This window comes from Bos mutus, chromosome 5 (assembly GCF_027580195.1).
Source record: "Bos mutus isolate GX-2022 chromosome 5, NWIPB_WYAK_1.1, whole genome shotgun sequence".
Taxonomy (NCBI): domain Eukaryota; kingdom Metazoa; phylum Chordata; class Mammalia; order Artiodactyla; family Bovidae; genus Bos; species Bos mutus.
In genome coordinates, this window is record NC_091621.1 from 84314920 (window position 1) to 84332688 (window position 17769).

At 36.4% G+C, this 17769-nt stretch overlaps 1 protein-coding gene across 1 annotated transcript in view; it reads left to right on the plus strand.

Moving 5' to 3' along the window:
• The window catches only part of AEBP2 (AE binding protein 2), a 62951-nt gene that overhangs the window by 28919 nt on the left and 16263 nt on the right, over positions 1-17769 (plus strand). The window contains exon 3 of the mRNA XM_005893216.3: positions 1421-1528. Within this exon, the coding sequence (XP_005893278.2) occupies positions 1421-1528 (108 nt within the window). The remainder of the gene's footprint in view (positions 1-1420; positions 1529-17769) is intronic.

A 17769-nucleotide genomic window follows, 5' to 3' on the forward strand; every position in this document is an offset into this window, starting at 1 on the left:
GTTTGTGTATGACTTGTGAAAGCGTTTTAAACCAGTCTGTTTATTACTTGGATTGAAAATTTAAGACAGTCTTTGTAGTCTTGAGTTAGGAAGTTGATAGGATTGATATCCACATATGATTATTAAACACTGGATTAGTCTTCACAGCATATTGGTGTACCTTTAAAGACTTCTCTACATTCATTAAAAAGTGGCTTTTAATTTTGGGAACTTTAGGAATCATTTTATAAACATGTACTAGGGTCAGGAATTTTTTTTTTTTTTTTTAAAGAATTTTAAATATTCAGGAGGAAATGTGACATCATATCTGCTTAACTAAAAGAAACTAGCAAATGCTTTAAGCACATCAGCAGCAATAACAGTGTTGTCTCGTTGTGAAATGGTTTTGAGTAAAAATTGATCTCAGTTATTTTAGACTGTTTTTCTAGATTTCTAAAAATGTTCCTTTAAACTTACTGTTTAGTGATTGTTTCCTCAGTCCTGTGTGTATCTTTGTTTTGTTCTATATGCAGTACATTATAATCTTCAAAGTGTGGCTCTATTTATAATTGTTGTAACCTTAGAAAAGAACAGAGCCTATAAATGGTTCTTTGAATGTAATGGTTACTGTAGGTTCATACTTCTTTTACCGATGATGGGGAGCAGTTTTCAGTTTGATAAAAATAGAATCAGTCAAAAAAAAATTGGTATCTCAGTGGTAGGAAGATGGTAAAAATCATGTTAGTTGTTAACCCAGTCATACTCAGCTGCCTGAACCCAAGAATGTGGGTCTATTATTATAGAGTAACTGCGGTCATAGCTTCTGCAACTATATTAATTTTAGCATTCTGTATTAGATTTTGCTTCATAATCAAGACAATTGGAAATCATTTTAAATAAATCAAAACAATATAAATATAAACATATTGGTATGCATTTGAGAATAGGAAATCAAGAGCAGCAAAATTATAATTGGAAAATTTGTTCACTCATTTTTTTGAAGGTGAAACTATCAGTAACTACCAGTTGACTGTTTTGATTTATTGTCATCATTTCTTTATACCTTAATATATTCCTAATATTTACAGTTAGTACATGCTTGTTCCTTCATGCAGTAAACAAAAAAACTAAATTATGGTCCATCGTTCTAGTTCTTAGGACTATATTGTTAATATTTTGTATATTTCCTTCTGAATGGCTCATTGGGATTGGTATATCAGTTCCTTATTGAGGGAGTGGACAGCAGCCTTAAAGGGGAACGGTTAAAACTGTGCCTCATGTGGGAGGTTCAGAAAGTTCCTACAGTAAGCATTTTGACTGACTGGTACATTCAATGTCTCTTTGTCAATTGAAGACTTGCAGCATGTTTACTTGAATTTACAGGGAATAAAAGTCCCTGTTGAAAAAGCGATGAAAATAATTATGGCCCTTCTGTTAACAGGTGTTTGTTTGCTTATGGAAAGGCTGTAAAGTATATAACACTCCATCAACCAGCCAGAGTTGGTTACAGAGGCACATGCTGACACACAGCGGAGACAAGCCTTTTAAGGTAAGTAAGTGTATATGAGTTATTTTTCTTAAGTTCAAGTTGACATGTTTCTTAATAGGCATACTTTTGCCCTCCTAAAAATTTTTTAAAGAACCATTTGTTTTAATATTCCTGTAGATGCATGAGATTTTATAAAGTAGATGAAGGTAAAGATAATTTAATCTGACTTTTATAATTTGAAGACCAGAAAAAAGTCAGTGTGAAGGTAGGGTCTTGAAAACAGCTAGTAGGCAGAGTAGCACCTTGAATGGATGTCTTTAAAATTGCTTGGTTGTGGTTAGTACCTTGTACTCTAATTATGTTTTCTTAGTGTCATAGGTTTCAGCCTTTTTAATTAGCCAACAGTCCTGATTATTACATGAAAAAATTTTGAAATTGTGGAGAATTAAAGGGTTTGATTTCTTTCCCTCACTTTGAGATCGTGTTACTAAGCTTAGTCATAAATTACTGTGTCAAATAGATGTATTTGGGGAATTCTGAGGAATTTCATGTAAAAACCATTTTTTGTTTTATCCTCATAAAAAGTTAAAATATTTTGCTTTGTAACTATGGAAAGCATATATCATAGAGATGAAAAGTTTAGAAGTTTAGTATGGAAAGCATATATCATAGAGATGAAAAGTTTGTCTTTAAAGGAGTTTAGTAGTTGTTAAATACAGTGTCTACTGGTATGTATTAATAAGCACTGTTGTGCCAGAAACTCATTTTGGGTTTCATTAGAGGAGGAGGTAATTTGTGTACAGTTTTTTTTTAATTACTTAATTTCCTTGAAAAAGATAATCATTAACAATTTTAAGAAATTATAAAGAAAAAAATTTGTATTCAGAAATTTTTCTACCTTTCTTATTTTCTCTCCCCTGAATATATAACTGTTCTTTTTAATTACTGGTGAATTCTTTATGGAACTACAAGTAGATTCATATGTAGTATCGTTATCCTTCCACTTACACAATGTCTAATAAATATATACTCTCTGTATATTATTTTTTATAAACTTTATATTTTAGAGCAGTTTCAGTTTTACAGAAACATTACAAAGATTAGAGTTCCCTTATGTCCTATACCGAGCTTCTCCCATTATCAGGAATTCTATTGTGTGTATGTGTACCTTGCTTGTGTAACATGCTTTGTAGTAGAGATCTTTTCATATCTGTTCATAAAGAATATTCTCTTTTTAACAGCTTCTTAGTATTCCATTGTGTGGCTATAGCAGTTCATTTAACCGGACTTGCATAGCTGCTTTGGTTGATTTCAGTCCTGTGCTGTTGCAAGTAGTGCTGCAGTGATGGATCTTTGAATATATGTCATTTTGTACATGTGTAATTATAAATGTAGGAAAAGTTCCCAAAATGATGAGAGTGGCTGGATCAAAAGCTATATAACCATTAATAATTTTAATAAATATTGCCACACTGCCTTGCTGGGGGTTGTGCCTTTATCAGCAGTGTTAGAGTGTCTGCCTTCTTCACAGCTTTGTTAAGAGGGTTTTGTCAAACTTTTATATTTTTGCCAATCTAATAGATGAGAAATTGCATCCTGATGTAGTGGTTGTCCCATCAGTTGCATCCCCCTCCTCCCCTTAATGTTTATTTTGGTCTTCCCTGGTGGCTCAGTTGGTAAAGAATCCACCTGCGATGCAGGAGACCTGGGTTTGATCCCTGGGTTTGATCCCTGGGTTGAGAAGATCCCCTGGAGGAGGGCATGGCAACCCCACACCTGGAGAATCCCCAAGGACAGAGGAGCCTGGCGGGCTGCAGTCCATGACGTGGGAAAGAGTCAGACTCAATTCAGCGACTAAGCCTAACACAGCATAGCACAGGATTGATTTATCTTTTTTTGACTACTCTGGGTCTTCCTTGCTGTGCATGGACTTTTTCTAGTTGCGGGAAGGTGCAGGGGTGGGGCTGCACATTGCTGCAGTGCTTGAGCTGCTCATGTGGCTTCTCTCGTGGAGCCCCGGCTCTAGAGCACAGGCTTAGTTGTTCCTCCGCATGTGGGCTCTTCCCAGCCCAGGAATAAAACCTTTGTCCCCTGCATTGGCAGGCATATTCTTAGCCACTAGACCACCAGGGAAGTTCCCAGCTTGTAGGATCTTAGTTCCCTGACCAAAGATTGAACCTGGGCCCCCAAAGTAAAAGCGCCAAATTCTAACCACTGCACTGCCAGGAAATTAATTCCCTCCCCTGATGTAGTTTTAATTTGATTTTCCTCTATTATCAGTGAAGTTGGGCATCTTTTCATATGTTTAACCATTTGGATTTCTTTTTCTTTATTCTCTTAAAAATAGTCTTATTGAGCTTTCTGTTGGCATGTGTGTCCTGTAATGTTAACCTCCTAGTCTTCCCTCTTCTCATACTGCAGGTTCTGGCCCTCGTGTGACCTGGGACAGTTTTTTGAACTTCCTGTCTGATTTGTAGCTGCTAATAGTGGTTACCTCATAGAACTGTACAGTATATAGTAAATGTAAGAGCTTATTGTTAAAAGTAAGAGGATCATTTACTTTACCATTGTGTTCCTTTGCATATATTTTTCTTTAAGGCAGCCATTCTTTTGCTGGTTGGTTATGATGTTCAAGTTAATTTCACAGTTCATAGAAATGGATTTTTTCCCGAAAATCTCTTTTTAGAAGCTGTAGAAGAGTCTCATTGAAGAGGGGGAAAGAAACTGTCTTTAAAAGACAGAAGTTAAAGGTTGTGATTTAGTGAGGCATTGTTCTGTAAATCGTAGGAACCATTTGAATCAAAAAAGTGTTTGTTGATGTTTGCATTACATAGCATAGTGCTGGGCATTTGGAAAGCAGGGTGAATAAGAATGGAGACCTCTGCCCTTTAGAGAACTTTTTTTCTTTAGGATTTTACAGATGTAAGTAGGTTTTAGTAATAAAATGTCTTCAGTTCAGTGCAGTTGTGACTCTGCGACCCCATGGACGCCAGGCTTCCCTGTCCATCACCAACTCCCGCAGCTTGCTGAAGCTCATGTCCATCAAGTCGGTGATGCCATCCAACCATCTCATCCACTGTCGTCCCCTTCTCCTCCCTTCAGTCTTTCCCAGCATCAAGAGTCTTTTCTAGTGAGTCATTTCTTTGCACCAGGTGGCCAGAGTATTGGAGTTTCACCTTCAGCATCAGTCCTTTCAGTGAATATTCAGGACTGATTTCCTTTAGGATTGACTGGTCAGATCTCCTTGCAGTCCAAGGGACTGTCAAGAGTCTTCTCCAACACCACATTTCAAAAGCATCAATTCTTCGGCACTCAGCTTTCTTTGTAGTCCAACTCTCACATCCATACATGACTACTGGAAAAACCATAGCTTTGAGTAGACAGACGTTTGTTGGCAAAGTAATGTCTCTGCTTTTTTAATACGCTGTCTAGGTTTGTCATAGCTGTTCTTCCAAGGAGCAAGTGTCTTTTAATTTCGAGGCTGCTGTCACCATCTGCAGAGACTTTGGAGCCCTAGAAAATAAACAAATCACTGATTTGTTGTCATTCAGTTGCTAAGTCATCTCTGACTCTTTGCAACCCCATGGACTGCAGCATGCCAGGCTCCTGTGTCCTCCACTATCTAATAAAATGTGAAGTGCCAATAAATGTCTGTCAAAAGGTTCTCTGGAAACATGGATTAGTGACCAATTAATGGGACTGGGAAAGAGGAGTAGAAGTTGAGTGGGAGTTGACTACAGAAAGGGGATCATGTGATTTGGAAAATTTTTTTTTTAGTTGTAACATATCACAGTGTACATTAAAGTGTTTAAAGTATACTTAAGTATTTCCTGTGTTTGTATGTACCTGTGTAACCACCATTCCGATGAGGAATATTTTCACTCCTTCCCCTAGACCAGATTATGATTTCTGTCATCTTGACTTAGTTGTATGAACTTTTGTGTCTGGCTGTTTTCACTCAACAGAATAACAGAGATTTGTCCTGTTGGAGGTTGTTACTCTTACCTAGTCTGAGTTGTGTCTGACTCCTTTGCGACCCCATAGACTGTAGCCCACCAGCCCCTCTGTCCATGGGATTCTCCAGGTAAGAATAGTGCAGTGGGTTGCCTTTTCCTTCTTCAGGGAATCTTCCTGACCCAGGGATTGAGCCCATGTCTTCTGCACTGCAGGCAAATTCTTTACCGCTGAGCCACCGGGGAAGTTCCCTGTGTACCAGTCATTTAAATAAATAGTTGCTGTGTAGTATTCCACTGTACAGTAAAGCAGTTTATTCTTTCTCCTGCTGATGGGCAAGTTGGTTGTTTCTGGTCTTTGGCTGTTACTAATCAAGCTGTCTTAAACATACTCTTCCGCATGTGTTCTGATGGCAGACATGTACTCATTTCTCTTGGTTGTATAGTTAGGAGTGGAATTACTGAGTCACAGATAAGTATATATTTAGCTCTAGAAACTACAGACTCTTTTCCAAATTGGTCATACATTTTATGTTCCCACCAGCAGTGAATGAGAGTTTTAGCTGCTCTAGATCTTGATATTTGCCTCTTATTAATTTTAGCCTCTCTGGTGTCTATTTAGTGGTATCCCATTGTGACTTTATTTTTTACTTCCCTGCTGAGTAATGATAGGTTGAACACATTTTCAAAGGCTTTGGCTATCTGAATTTCCTCTTTTGGGTGAAGTGCCTATTCAAGCCCTTTTTTATTTTACCGAAAGATTTGTTCTTATTATTATATAAAATTTTATATGTATTTTGGATAGAAGTACTTTGACAGATATGTGTATTTGAACGCCAGTCTGTCTTTGGTTATCTTTTTTACCTTTTCCTAACAGGATTTTTTGAATAATAGTTTCTAGTTATAGTGAAGTCTAATCTGTCAATTTTTTTATGGTTAGCGTTTCTTGTATTGTGTTTAAAAAATCTTTGCCAATCCTCGGTATATGAAGACGAGGAGGATCTTACAGAGAAGAGTTTTGTCTTATAGTGATAGAGGGGATCATTTCAAGAGGTGTGTGTATATATATATCAGTTCAGTTCAGTCGCTCAGTCCTGTCCGACTCCTTGCAGTCCAGGGGGCTCTCAAGAGTCTCTCCAACACCACAGTTCAAAAGCATCAGTTCTTTGGCACTAGCTTTCTTTATAGTCCAACTCTCACATCCATACATGACTTTGACTAGATGGATCTTTGTTGGCAAAGTAGTGTCTCTGCTTTTTAGTATGCTGTCGAAGTTTATAATTTGCTTATCTCAATACTTAACAAGTATATAATTAAGTTGTTTTTAGTGTATTCATAGGTTTCTGCGAGTATCACTGCTACTTAAAGAAATACATGATTTTGAAAAAAAGACAGGCATAGAAGAGTAAGTGAACTATTTAAAGAATAACATGCAATTTTATATATTCAGTGATACTTTATGGTGGCAATTTGAAATCGTTAAAAAAATTCTGACTAGTAAGCTTGGACTGTCTAGAAACTAAGTATAAAAGCAGTTGGTTGCAAAATGTTGTCTTTCCATACTTTTATTATTTTACTATCTTTTAGTCTGGAATCCAGTTATTACAAGGAGTTACATTATTTATTTAGTCTTTTATATTTACCATATGCTTCAAGCATTTGCCAAGGAATTCAATTTTATTCCTATCTTAAGCAGCCTTGATGTTGGCTGCTCTGATTTGGTGGTTTGTGTGTGGGATAATTGATAGAATCATCTTGATGAAGGATTTTTAGAAATGTATACTGTGTTTACTGAAAACATTTTAAATTGTTAATTTTTTTTGTAAATTAATTTATTTAATTAGAGGCTGATTACTTTACAATATTGTGGTTTTTGCCATACCATCACATAAATTCAGCAAGGGGTGTACATGTGTCCCCCATCCTGAACCCCCTCCCACCTCCCTCCCCATTGTATCCCTCAGGGTCGTCCCAGAGCACCAGCCCTGAGTGCCCTATCTCATGCATCAAACCTGGACTGGTGATCTGTTTCACATATGGTAATATACATGTTTCAGTGCTATTCTTTCACATTATCCCACCCTTGCCTTCTCCCACAGAATCCAAAAGTCTGTTCTTTACATCTGTGGCTCTTTTGCTGTCTTGTACATAGGGTCGTCGTTACCATCTTTCTAAATTCCATATATGTGTGTTATTATACTGTATTGGTATTTTTCTTTCTGACTTACTTCACTCTGTATAATAGGCTCCAGTTTCATCCACCTCATTAGAACTAATTCAAATACATTCTTTTTAATAGCTGCATAATATTCCATTGTGTATGTGTACTATAGCTTTCTTATCCATTCATTTCCCGACAGACATGTAGGTTGCTTCCATGTCCTAGCTATTGTAAACAGTGCTACGATGAACATTGGGGTACACGTGTCTCTTTCAATTCTGGTTAATTCTTTAGAATGAAGCCTGAAGGGAGAGAAGGGATGGAAGATAGGAAAAGAAAGGGCCAGTGTAGCGTTGCTGGCTACAACAGACTGGCCATACACAGCCAACAAAGCTTTTTCTTAATTGCTAGTTGTCTCTTGCTCTTCTCCTGCACTCTGTCAGATGGAAATAAGTGTGTTAAAAAAGTCATGCTTGCTTCATTTTAAGGAATTTGATTTTGAAAAGTTTAAATAGTGTAAATATAATCTAACATCTGTTGTATTTGACTTCTTAGCATATATGTACAAAGTAAAGAAATAAATGTAATCAATTTGCACATTGATTACAGTGCTTGGGGGAATCTTAGTTCCTTCACCAGAGGTTGAGCCCATAACCTAGGCAGTGGAACCATGGTGTTCTCTAACCACTGGACTGTCCCCAGGGAATTCCCTAGCCTCCCTTTTTAGTTTTGTATTGGACATCATTTCAGGTTATGCAATATTTCTGTGTAATAGTTTCCCTATATTTTATTTAATCATTCCTTAATGGGCTTTTTTGGTCCAGTTTTTCACAATATAACCTATGAGCTCATTTTTGTATACTACTTTTGTGAACTAATATAAATTCCTAGAAGCTCTTTTGCTAAGTCAAATAGTACATGTCTAAGCTTGCTTTTGAAAGATACAGTTAAATTCCCTCTGCAGAAAAACGTACCAATTTATATTCTCTCCAGCAGTGTTAGAATATAGTAGTGCCTGTTTCCCAACAGCCTTCTTGAGGCTTATTATTTATTCCCTTTTATTTTGCCCGTCTGCCAGTGTATGGTAATACCTTTCTACTTAGATACCATGCAGGTACATATAATGTAAATACAGTATAAATACTTTTCTGTATATTCACATTGTTTTTCCCCCTATGTTAATTATTTTTGTATTTTTAGGATGGAAAATTTATTGAGCTTACTCATTATTCTTTTTTATAGAGTAGGAAAAATATTTCCCTCCTGTGATAGGAGTTAAATATTTTCCCCATTTTGACCTTTTTCTAAAGTGCAAATTTTTTAAACTTATAATTTCAGCTTGCAAAAAAGATGGGAAAACTCCCATATATTTCTCTCTCTCACATGTATGTGTAAAGAACTCCCATATACCCTTCAGCCAGATTCACCGGTACTCTTTTGCCACATTTGCTTTCTCTCTATCCATCTCTCCGTCTGTCTTCCTCCCTCCCATCTCTCTCTTCTTTCCTCCCTTGCTTCTTGCAAACACATTTCACATACTACACTGTTTTTGAGGAGCCATTTAAGAGAAGCAGTAGCCCTAAATTGTGTATTTCCTAGGAATACTCATTTACATAACCTTAGTACAGTTACCAAAGTCCAGAAATTTAACATTGATGCTATTAGCTATTCAGATTTCACTAACTGTCCCAATAATGTCCCTCATAGTCATTTTTTTCTCTTTGTTTAGAATTCAGTTGAGCATCATGCATTATATTTAGTTGTCATGACTCTTTAAAACTTACTTTCCTCAGCTTTTCTCTATGTTTTATGGCAGTAATATTTTTGAGAAGTATAAATGTTTTATTTTGTAGTATATTTCCTATTTGGGAGTTATTTGATGTGATCAAATTCAGTTTATGTCTTTGGAGAAAATAAAAATTCTCACTATTACCACTTCAGGGAATTCTTGAGAGTTTGTTCCATCATGGGTGAGGTTACCTAGCATCACTCGGTTAAGGTGGAATTTCCAGGTTCTCTTACCACAAACTTTTCGTTTGTACCTTTACAATTAATAATCAGTTTGTGGAGGACACTTTGAATCTATATAAATAACATTGTTCCCCATTAGAACTAGTTTTAGTATCCATTGATGTTTCTTGCCTGAATCATTTATTACTATGAGGGTGGTTACAAAATGAGTATTTTTCTAACTTTATTCCCATCTGAATTTATTAGTTGATACTCTTATTTTCAGAGCTTTCTACCCATTGTTCTATCATGTAGCTACAGAATGGACTCATGTATTATGTTATTCTTAAGCTTATAATACATGGCTATCATTTTGATCCTAATCTAATACAGATTTTTATATATTGAATTTTATCAGTTTTTGCTCATGTGGCTTCTGGGGCAACTGTCTGAAGATTAAAGATTCAGATGATGAAAGTCTGTTGGAGTTTTGGTAATGGCAAAGGTTGGAAACGAAAAGTCCAGAAAGACGTAATTGAGTTGATATGGGAAATCAATGAAAGTCACGGATGTGTCATTTAGGTTTAAACTGAATTTTATATTTCCTATACTTACTTGTTTTGCGCTTGATAATAAAAAAGTTAATGTCATATGAAAATAATCTTGGTAGCTCATTATCAGATTTTAGTTTTATAAAATCATACTCCTGAAATGCAGATACAGGTTTTTTTCTTTTAATAATGTTCGTCTTATATAATGAAAATGCAAAGATTATTCCTTAATAAGCAGCCCCCTTCCCCGCCACATTCACTTTGTCTTGTATATATACCCCTGCTTTGTATGTGCCTTTAGAGTTTGTGTGAGGGGAGTTGCTGCTGCCATTTCGTTAAATGTAGTGAAACCTTTTATTATTAAAGTTTGAAAAACATTACATGTGTTAATAGGACTAGGATTTTGAAATTCTTCGTGCTATTCTCTGGTCTTTATTTTTAATGGTGATTTTCATTCTCCTTGGTCATTTGGTATTAAGCTTTATCATGGCTAATTAACCTCAGCTCACCATGCTTATTAATATTTTATTTAACTGAAGAAAATAAAAATTAGTCATACACAGCATGTTTGGTGATCATTTTGATTTCCATTTTGCCAGTGTGACAGTTACTTGTCTGGACAAATTTGTATAGTGTGGAAGAAATTACATAGTTGTACTTTTCAGATAGTCTCCATAGTTTCCTTTTTCTTCCTACACATTTCTCTTCTACTCTAGTATTTCTGTGTACTTTGAACACAGTACTTGTAGTCACTTTGTTGTCATGGGCTAATGTATTTATTGGGCTTCCCTGGTGGCTCAGAGGTTAAAATGTCTGCCAGTGTATTTATTATAGTATTTATTATAACTTTTCCTCAGCAGCTAGTCTCCCACAGCACAATATGATTGTGTTCTTTCATAATAGTGACATATCTGAATGACTTCTCATTGTGATAGAGTATTGCTTGAAAAACTTAAGACTTTCTTTCAGACCTGATATACGAAATAGCCAGTCCTTTTAAATGTTTTGGAGTCAAGAACGTAGCCTAAATTGTGATAAAGAAAAAAGAAATTTCATCAGACCAGAATTAAACTATTAAATACCCTCGTTAACTGTGCGTGTCTTGTGCATACAAGACACAGTGATGCCAGTATTAGATCATTCACGGTGACGGGTGATGAAAAAGTTCCTTCTTCAGTTCCTTTGTAACGTGTTTGATAATGGCAGTTGATACTGATAATTTAAAATTTTTTTTGCTTTTTCTCTCTAGTTTTATTGAGATATAATTGACAAATGAAATTCTAAGATATTTAAAGTGCACATTGTGATGATTGGATATGCATTACAATTGTGAAAGGATTCTATCCATGTAGTTAATTAACACATCCATCACCTCACAGATATTTTATATATATATTAAACTATATATGTATGTATATTTTGTGGGGGTGAGAATATTTTCCTTTTCAACATTCTCTGTAATAATTCAAGACTTAAGCACCCTGTTCTGTCTTTAATTCTCCTTTGCCTTTTTGTGTCTCTGTGTTTGAAGCACTCATTTTCCCTAGCCTTGGCAGCCAGATTTTAGGTTTCCACTGACCAAAGATGATACAATTTGAGTATAAATAAGGAAAATAAGTGTAATGAACATGATGATACTGAAAAACAAAACATGATTCCTTAACACACACACACCTATCCACCCACCCACCCATGAAGCTAATTGGTCACTGGTGGGGAATGGTAGGGATCTGGTTATCTGGAAATCTAAGAACAGTCTTGAGGTCATTCTTTCTTGACTATACGAGCGGTGCCACTGGGTATTCAAATTCTGGTGCCTGAGTTGCACCCATGCCCAATTAAATTAGAATCTTTTTGATGTGCTGCGGGTCGCTCCTTTATTTTAAAAAATCTTCCTGGTGATTTGGATGTGCACCCGTGCTTAAGAATTCTTCATGTGGCTGCTATGGATCTATGTGGTGCATGTGGGCTTTCTCTAGTTGGGGCGAGTGGGGGCCACTCTAGTTGCATTGCGTGGGTTTCTCATTATGGTGACTTCTCTTGTTGCAGGCAGAGCACAGGCTCCAGGCGAGCAGGCTCAGTAGTTATGGTTCATAGGCTTAGTTGCTTTACAGTATATGGAATGTTCTTGGACCAGGGATTGAATCCATGTACCCTGCATTGGCAGGCAGATTGTTATCCACTGTACCACCAGGGAAATCCAAGAACTTCTGTTTACAAAGTTTCTCTTACGAGGGGACCCTTAAGAGAAGTACCACTTGTTACAACACTGGGTGAACGTGGTTAGTTAAACATTTCTCTAGTAAATGAGGATACCAACTCAAAGCTCTTTGAAAGGAGGGGGAAAAGCACAGGGAAGAAAGATGTATGCTCTGTTTACTCTGTGCATGTTGCGTATGGGGTCTTGGTTTTTATTAACTTACTCTTTCCTGTCTGGGCCTCCTTGATACCACACTTGCCTGTTCATCCCCACCGAAACTCAGTGGCTGTTCCTTCTGGAGTCTGCTTTGCTGTTCTGCCTCACTTCTGAATGTTGGAGACTGCTATCAAAAACTCTCACCCTAAGTGTTTTTATCTTATCAAGTTCTTTGGTTTTAAATACTCTGTATATTCTGCTTACTCCCAGATGTTTACATCTAGCCCTAATTTTCCCTCTTGGATTCCAGAGTAGAATATTCAGCTTGGATGTCTTATGGAGCATTTCAAACTTAATATGTACAGAAGCTTCGTTTTCCATTTCAACCATGGTTCTATTTTAGACTCAGTGAATAGTAGTATCTTCAATCCACTTACCCTGACTTTAAGAGTCCTGCATTATTCCTGATTCTTCTCAACTTCTCGTATACAGCCCCCACATGCATTCCCAAATCTTATCTAATTTGCTTGCCTCTTGGTGTATTCTGAGTACCTTTACTACTTCTCATTCTGCTCTTTTGTTATTCATCTACCAGTTCATCTTCTAAGAATCACTTAGTTATTGCTATTTGAAATCCTTGGTAACTCCTCCATCTCTGTAAATGAAAACATCCATATTTCTTAGCATGATGTATAATATCATATCTGATACTTATCTGCTTCTCTCTTCTCATTCATTCCTTTACTATATATCTTCATAGGATTTGTGTTCCAGCCAAATACTGAACTACTTGTACATCTCAAATGGATCTCCTTTTTCTCTCCTTGTGGTTTTTGTATAGGCTGTGCTTTCTGCTAGCGAATGTTAAAAACTTTGTTTCAGAAAATTTTTAAAGTTACAGAAAATGTGCAAAGATAGTACAAAGAGTACTCACATACCTTCACCCCATTGGTTTCCCTGATATTATCATCTCACGTACTGTGGTGCATTTGTCAAAACTAAGAAACCAACATTTGTACCTGGAATTTTTGTTTCCTTTTAGATTACTTGCTAATAAATACTCCTGTGTCTTCCGTTTTCTGCTCTGTGTTTCAGTAGCCTCTTGTAGATTTCTATAGCACTTATGGGAATATGACTATGAATGACAGTCTTGGTGCTGCTTCAGTCGAACAAATCTGTTTGAAAAAACTGTCATTCCATGTTTCAAACTTTATAACAGCTACTTGGCCCACAGTAGCAGCTAACAAATGTTTCCGTGGATTCGGAAGATAGAACATTTGAAACACTTATCCAACCACCAGTTTTTCCCCTGATTGTTCAAATGGGTTTGCTTTTTTTTTTTTTTTTAATCAGCACCGTGTGTGGTAGCTTATGTTCAGTGGTCATTGCTGTATGTTTGGATGAAACATTGACTGTTTGAACAGTAAAATCACTCAACACCGTGAAATGCTTGTGTTAAGAGGAGTGAATGCACTAAGACCATTTGAGGCAGCAGGTTTGTCTTTCACCTTGTTCTCTGTGATAAACACTAAATTAGTGGAATATTGATTAGTGACATTTAAAATTTTTCTGTTAGGGTAAATGAATTTGTGTTTTAGTGAAAGGTGTGTGATTCTATTGTATTTGTTTTCATTAAAAGTGCTCTTTTCTGTCATTCTAAATTCTCGTTTACTTTATGTTTTTTAGGATTTGTTTTTGATTCTTTGTTTATTTTTTGATTCTTGATTGATGAATAATCAAAACCAAAGATAAAGTAATTTTCCATTAGAATTCTCATTATTGATTTTATTTCCTGAGCATTGAATCATTAATGATTAAAATAAACTTGAGATATTTACTCTCTTAGTTCTAGGTACTACCAGAGCTTATGTTTTGCAGTTTTGAAGGAACCCAGGACAAAATGAATCTGTTATCTTATTCGAATCCTTGTAATTAAGGATAATCCTGGGTGGATTTGTATGACAAAATCCCTAGAAATTTAAACCCTGGGGACTTGGGTCTGAACAGTTATTGTCATTGCTGCCTTAACTGTAGTCAGGTAGCAATTCTAAAATTTGGAATGTGGAATTTGTCCATAAATTTGTTTGAATAACCAGTACTTAAGCAAGAATCTAAGGGGAAAACTGTTTTATTTATTGCATTCCTTGAAGTATCTGTCACATGGGGCACAAAATAAGTAATTGACCCAAAGTATGTTGTTTTGGGACTTCACTGTTGGGCCAGTTGCTGAGACTCTGAGCTCCTAAGGCAGGGGCCCTGGGTTCTCTCCCTGGTCAGGGAACTGGATACCGTATGCCGCAACTAAGACTCAACACAGCCAAATAAATAATAAAGTATGTTTTTAGAATAGGTGTTAGGAAATAGGGGTGATGTCTTTTAAAATGGAAAAGCAAGAAAAATAAGTAGTGCATGTCTTAGTCTATGGCAGTACTGTACACTTTAACAGAAATGACTTGTGAACTGAATGTGTTGTTTTATATTTAAAAATTTTCAATGCTGTGTTAAAATACTTGAAACAAGTGGAAATGAAAAGAATTTAAATAACATCTTAGACTTAACCTATTTGATCATTTCAGCATCTTGTCAGTATGCATAGTTAATAAGATCTTTTGCATTTTCTGGTACTAAATCTTCCAAATTTGGTGTGGAGTTTATACTTAACACTTTTAAAAAAACTTGAACTAGCCGCATTTTAAGGACTCAGTAGCTCTATGTGTCTAATGACTGGCATGTATTGAACAGTGCGCAGCTAACTCTTCAGGGTGATTCTCCTTCAGCACTCTTAATTCAGTCTCTGAACACTTGCATCTATCTCATTTATTTTATTTTTTAGCCATTTTTTAATTGAAGTATTGTTAATTTGCACTGTTACGTTAGGTATAGGTATACAAACAGATTCAGTTATATATACATACGTATATTCTTTTTCAGATTCTTTTCCATTATAGGTTATCACAAGACATTGAATATAAACAGTAGGTCTTTGTTGTTAATCTGTTTTATGCATAGTAGTGTGTGTATGTTAATCCCAGTCTCCTCCTAATTTGCCCCTCCCTCCCTATCTTCATCTATATTTAGATATCATAAAATTTGCAGTTGCAGAAGTAGATTCACACACTCATGTTTTCCAACCATATTTAAAATTTTTTTTCGGTATTTAGAAGGAATTATCAGGTTTTAAATTAAAATGATTATTAAGGAAATGCAAGTGAAAACCACAGTGAGATTCCACTTCATACTCACTAGGATGGTTTTAATAAAATAAACGAAAAATGACAAGTCTGGACAAGGATGTGGAGCTGTCCTTATAAACCTTGTATTTGTTTGTAGGTTGTAGATACACTAAATACCACTGAATTATATACTTTAAAATGGTATGTTATATGAAATTCACCTCAAAAAATTAATAAAATCAAATAAAAATAAAAATTCAGTTTCTTCTAGTAGCATGTATTTATAGTGGTAAGTAGCAGCATCTGACTAGTGGGTCCTGTAGTAGATGGTGGTGTTTTCTGGCAGTGTGGTAATCTGCAGAAGATGGAAACTTTAAAAAGCATTATTCTTTTTTGGTGCTCAAAATACGTGTAGTTAAGATTTTAGGTTCTAAGAATTCAGCAACCGTCAGATGCCCAGCTTCTTTCTCAAGGTCAGAATCTATAGCTGAGCCTTCTGTGATGTAGGCAATCCAAGGACCACACTACTGATAAGAGTTGTAAGAATTAAATGAATTGTGAAGCCCTGAATATGTCTGATTGTTTCTTTTCAAGGTTCCATAACTCTTTGTGCCTTACCCTTGATGACAGTCCTTTGAAGTTGTCGCTTTATATATATATATGTCTTGCTGATCACATATAAGCACTTTCACTGCAAAAAGTATATCTCTTATCCATCCTCACACTTCTAGCATCTAACGTTAATAGTACCGAATATGGAATAGATAAGTATTTGAACTAAAATCTTGAGTCATTCTTCTCTCAACCTGCTGCTGCTGCTAAGTCACTTCAGTCGTGTCCGACTCTGTGTGACCCCGTAGACGGCAGCCCACCAGGCTCCCCCATCCCTGGGATTCTCAAGGCAAGAACACTGTAGTGGGTTGCCATTTCCTTCTCCAATGAATGAAAGTGAAGTCGCAGTCACTCAGTCGTGTCCGACTCTTAGCGACCCCATGGACTGCAGCCCACCAGGCTCCTCCGTCCATGGGATTTTCCAGGCGAGAGTATTGGATGGGTTGCCATTGCCTTCTCTTAACCTAGTGTGCACTTCAGAATGGTCAAAGGTTTTTGTTAGCAATACTGAGTACCGTTGGAGTGCTTAACATGTCTCTATATATAGTGAAATGAGTAGAATAATTCTTAACGGTACTATGCAAGGATTTTGCTGTGAAGTGTTTCAGCCAGCACTGATTTTTATCAGAATCTGTAAGCCAGTATATTTAGAGATAGCTATGATTTGTAGGACGCTTCTGGTAATGTATATATTCATAAAAGTATATTCTTGCCTTGAAAATGCATGGAAAAGATGGGCTGGGATAAATTCTCTAATTGTGATCTGAAAATGTGAGGATGTTCCTCACACGAGGGTGAACTCTTTTCACGTGGTCAGATTTAAAGAGATTTTGTGAATAAAGTTACGATTTTTACTAATAGAGGGCTGTTGGTCTGAAAGATCCCCTGGAGGAGGAAATGGCAACCTACTCCAGTTTTCTTGCCTGGAAAATCCCATTGACCGAGAAGCCTGGAGGGCTACAGTCCATGGGGTTGCAAAGACTCGGTCGCTTCTGCGTGCGCGCACATGCACACACACATTCTCTCTCTCTTTCTCTCTCGCTGTATTGTGCTTTTAGAAGTTTGAAATGGTAGCGGTATCTCAACTGAAAGAATACACACACTAGAGGGCAGTATTGTGGAAACATGGGGAGTCTTTTGTGGTATTAATCTAGAGAAACGTAAGTTGAACCATCTGGGAATAATGTGTTGGATACATTTAGTGACCTACATGGCAAATTTGCCTGCTTCTTGTTTGGTTGTCAAGTCAGAAATGAAACAACTTGAGTAAATCACTGATGGAAACCCCCCAGCAGTCCAGTGTGGATTTCACTGTTTGAGGATCACTTCTAGAAAATGTTTTAGTTAGTAACATTCATTTCTTAGAAGACCTGAAAATATTATTTTTTAAGATCTAACTAGAAATCTTACTAAAATTGTAATTTTAGTGATTTGCAAACACTCTGCATCCATTGTTGAAATAGCAGTTGCCAGGAGACTTGGGCAGTTAAGTAGACCTTGTTTTCTCAGTTTTGCAAGTACAGAAGACTGGTGGTGGTGAGATTT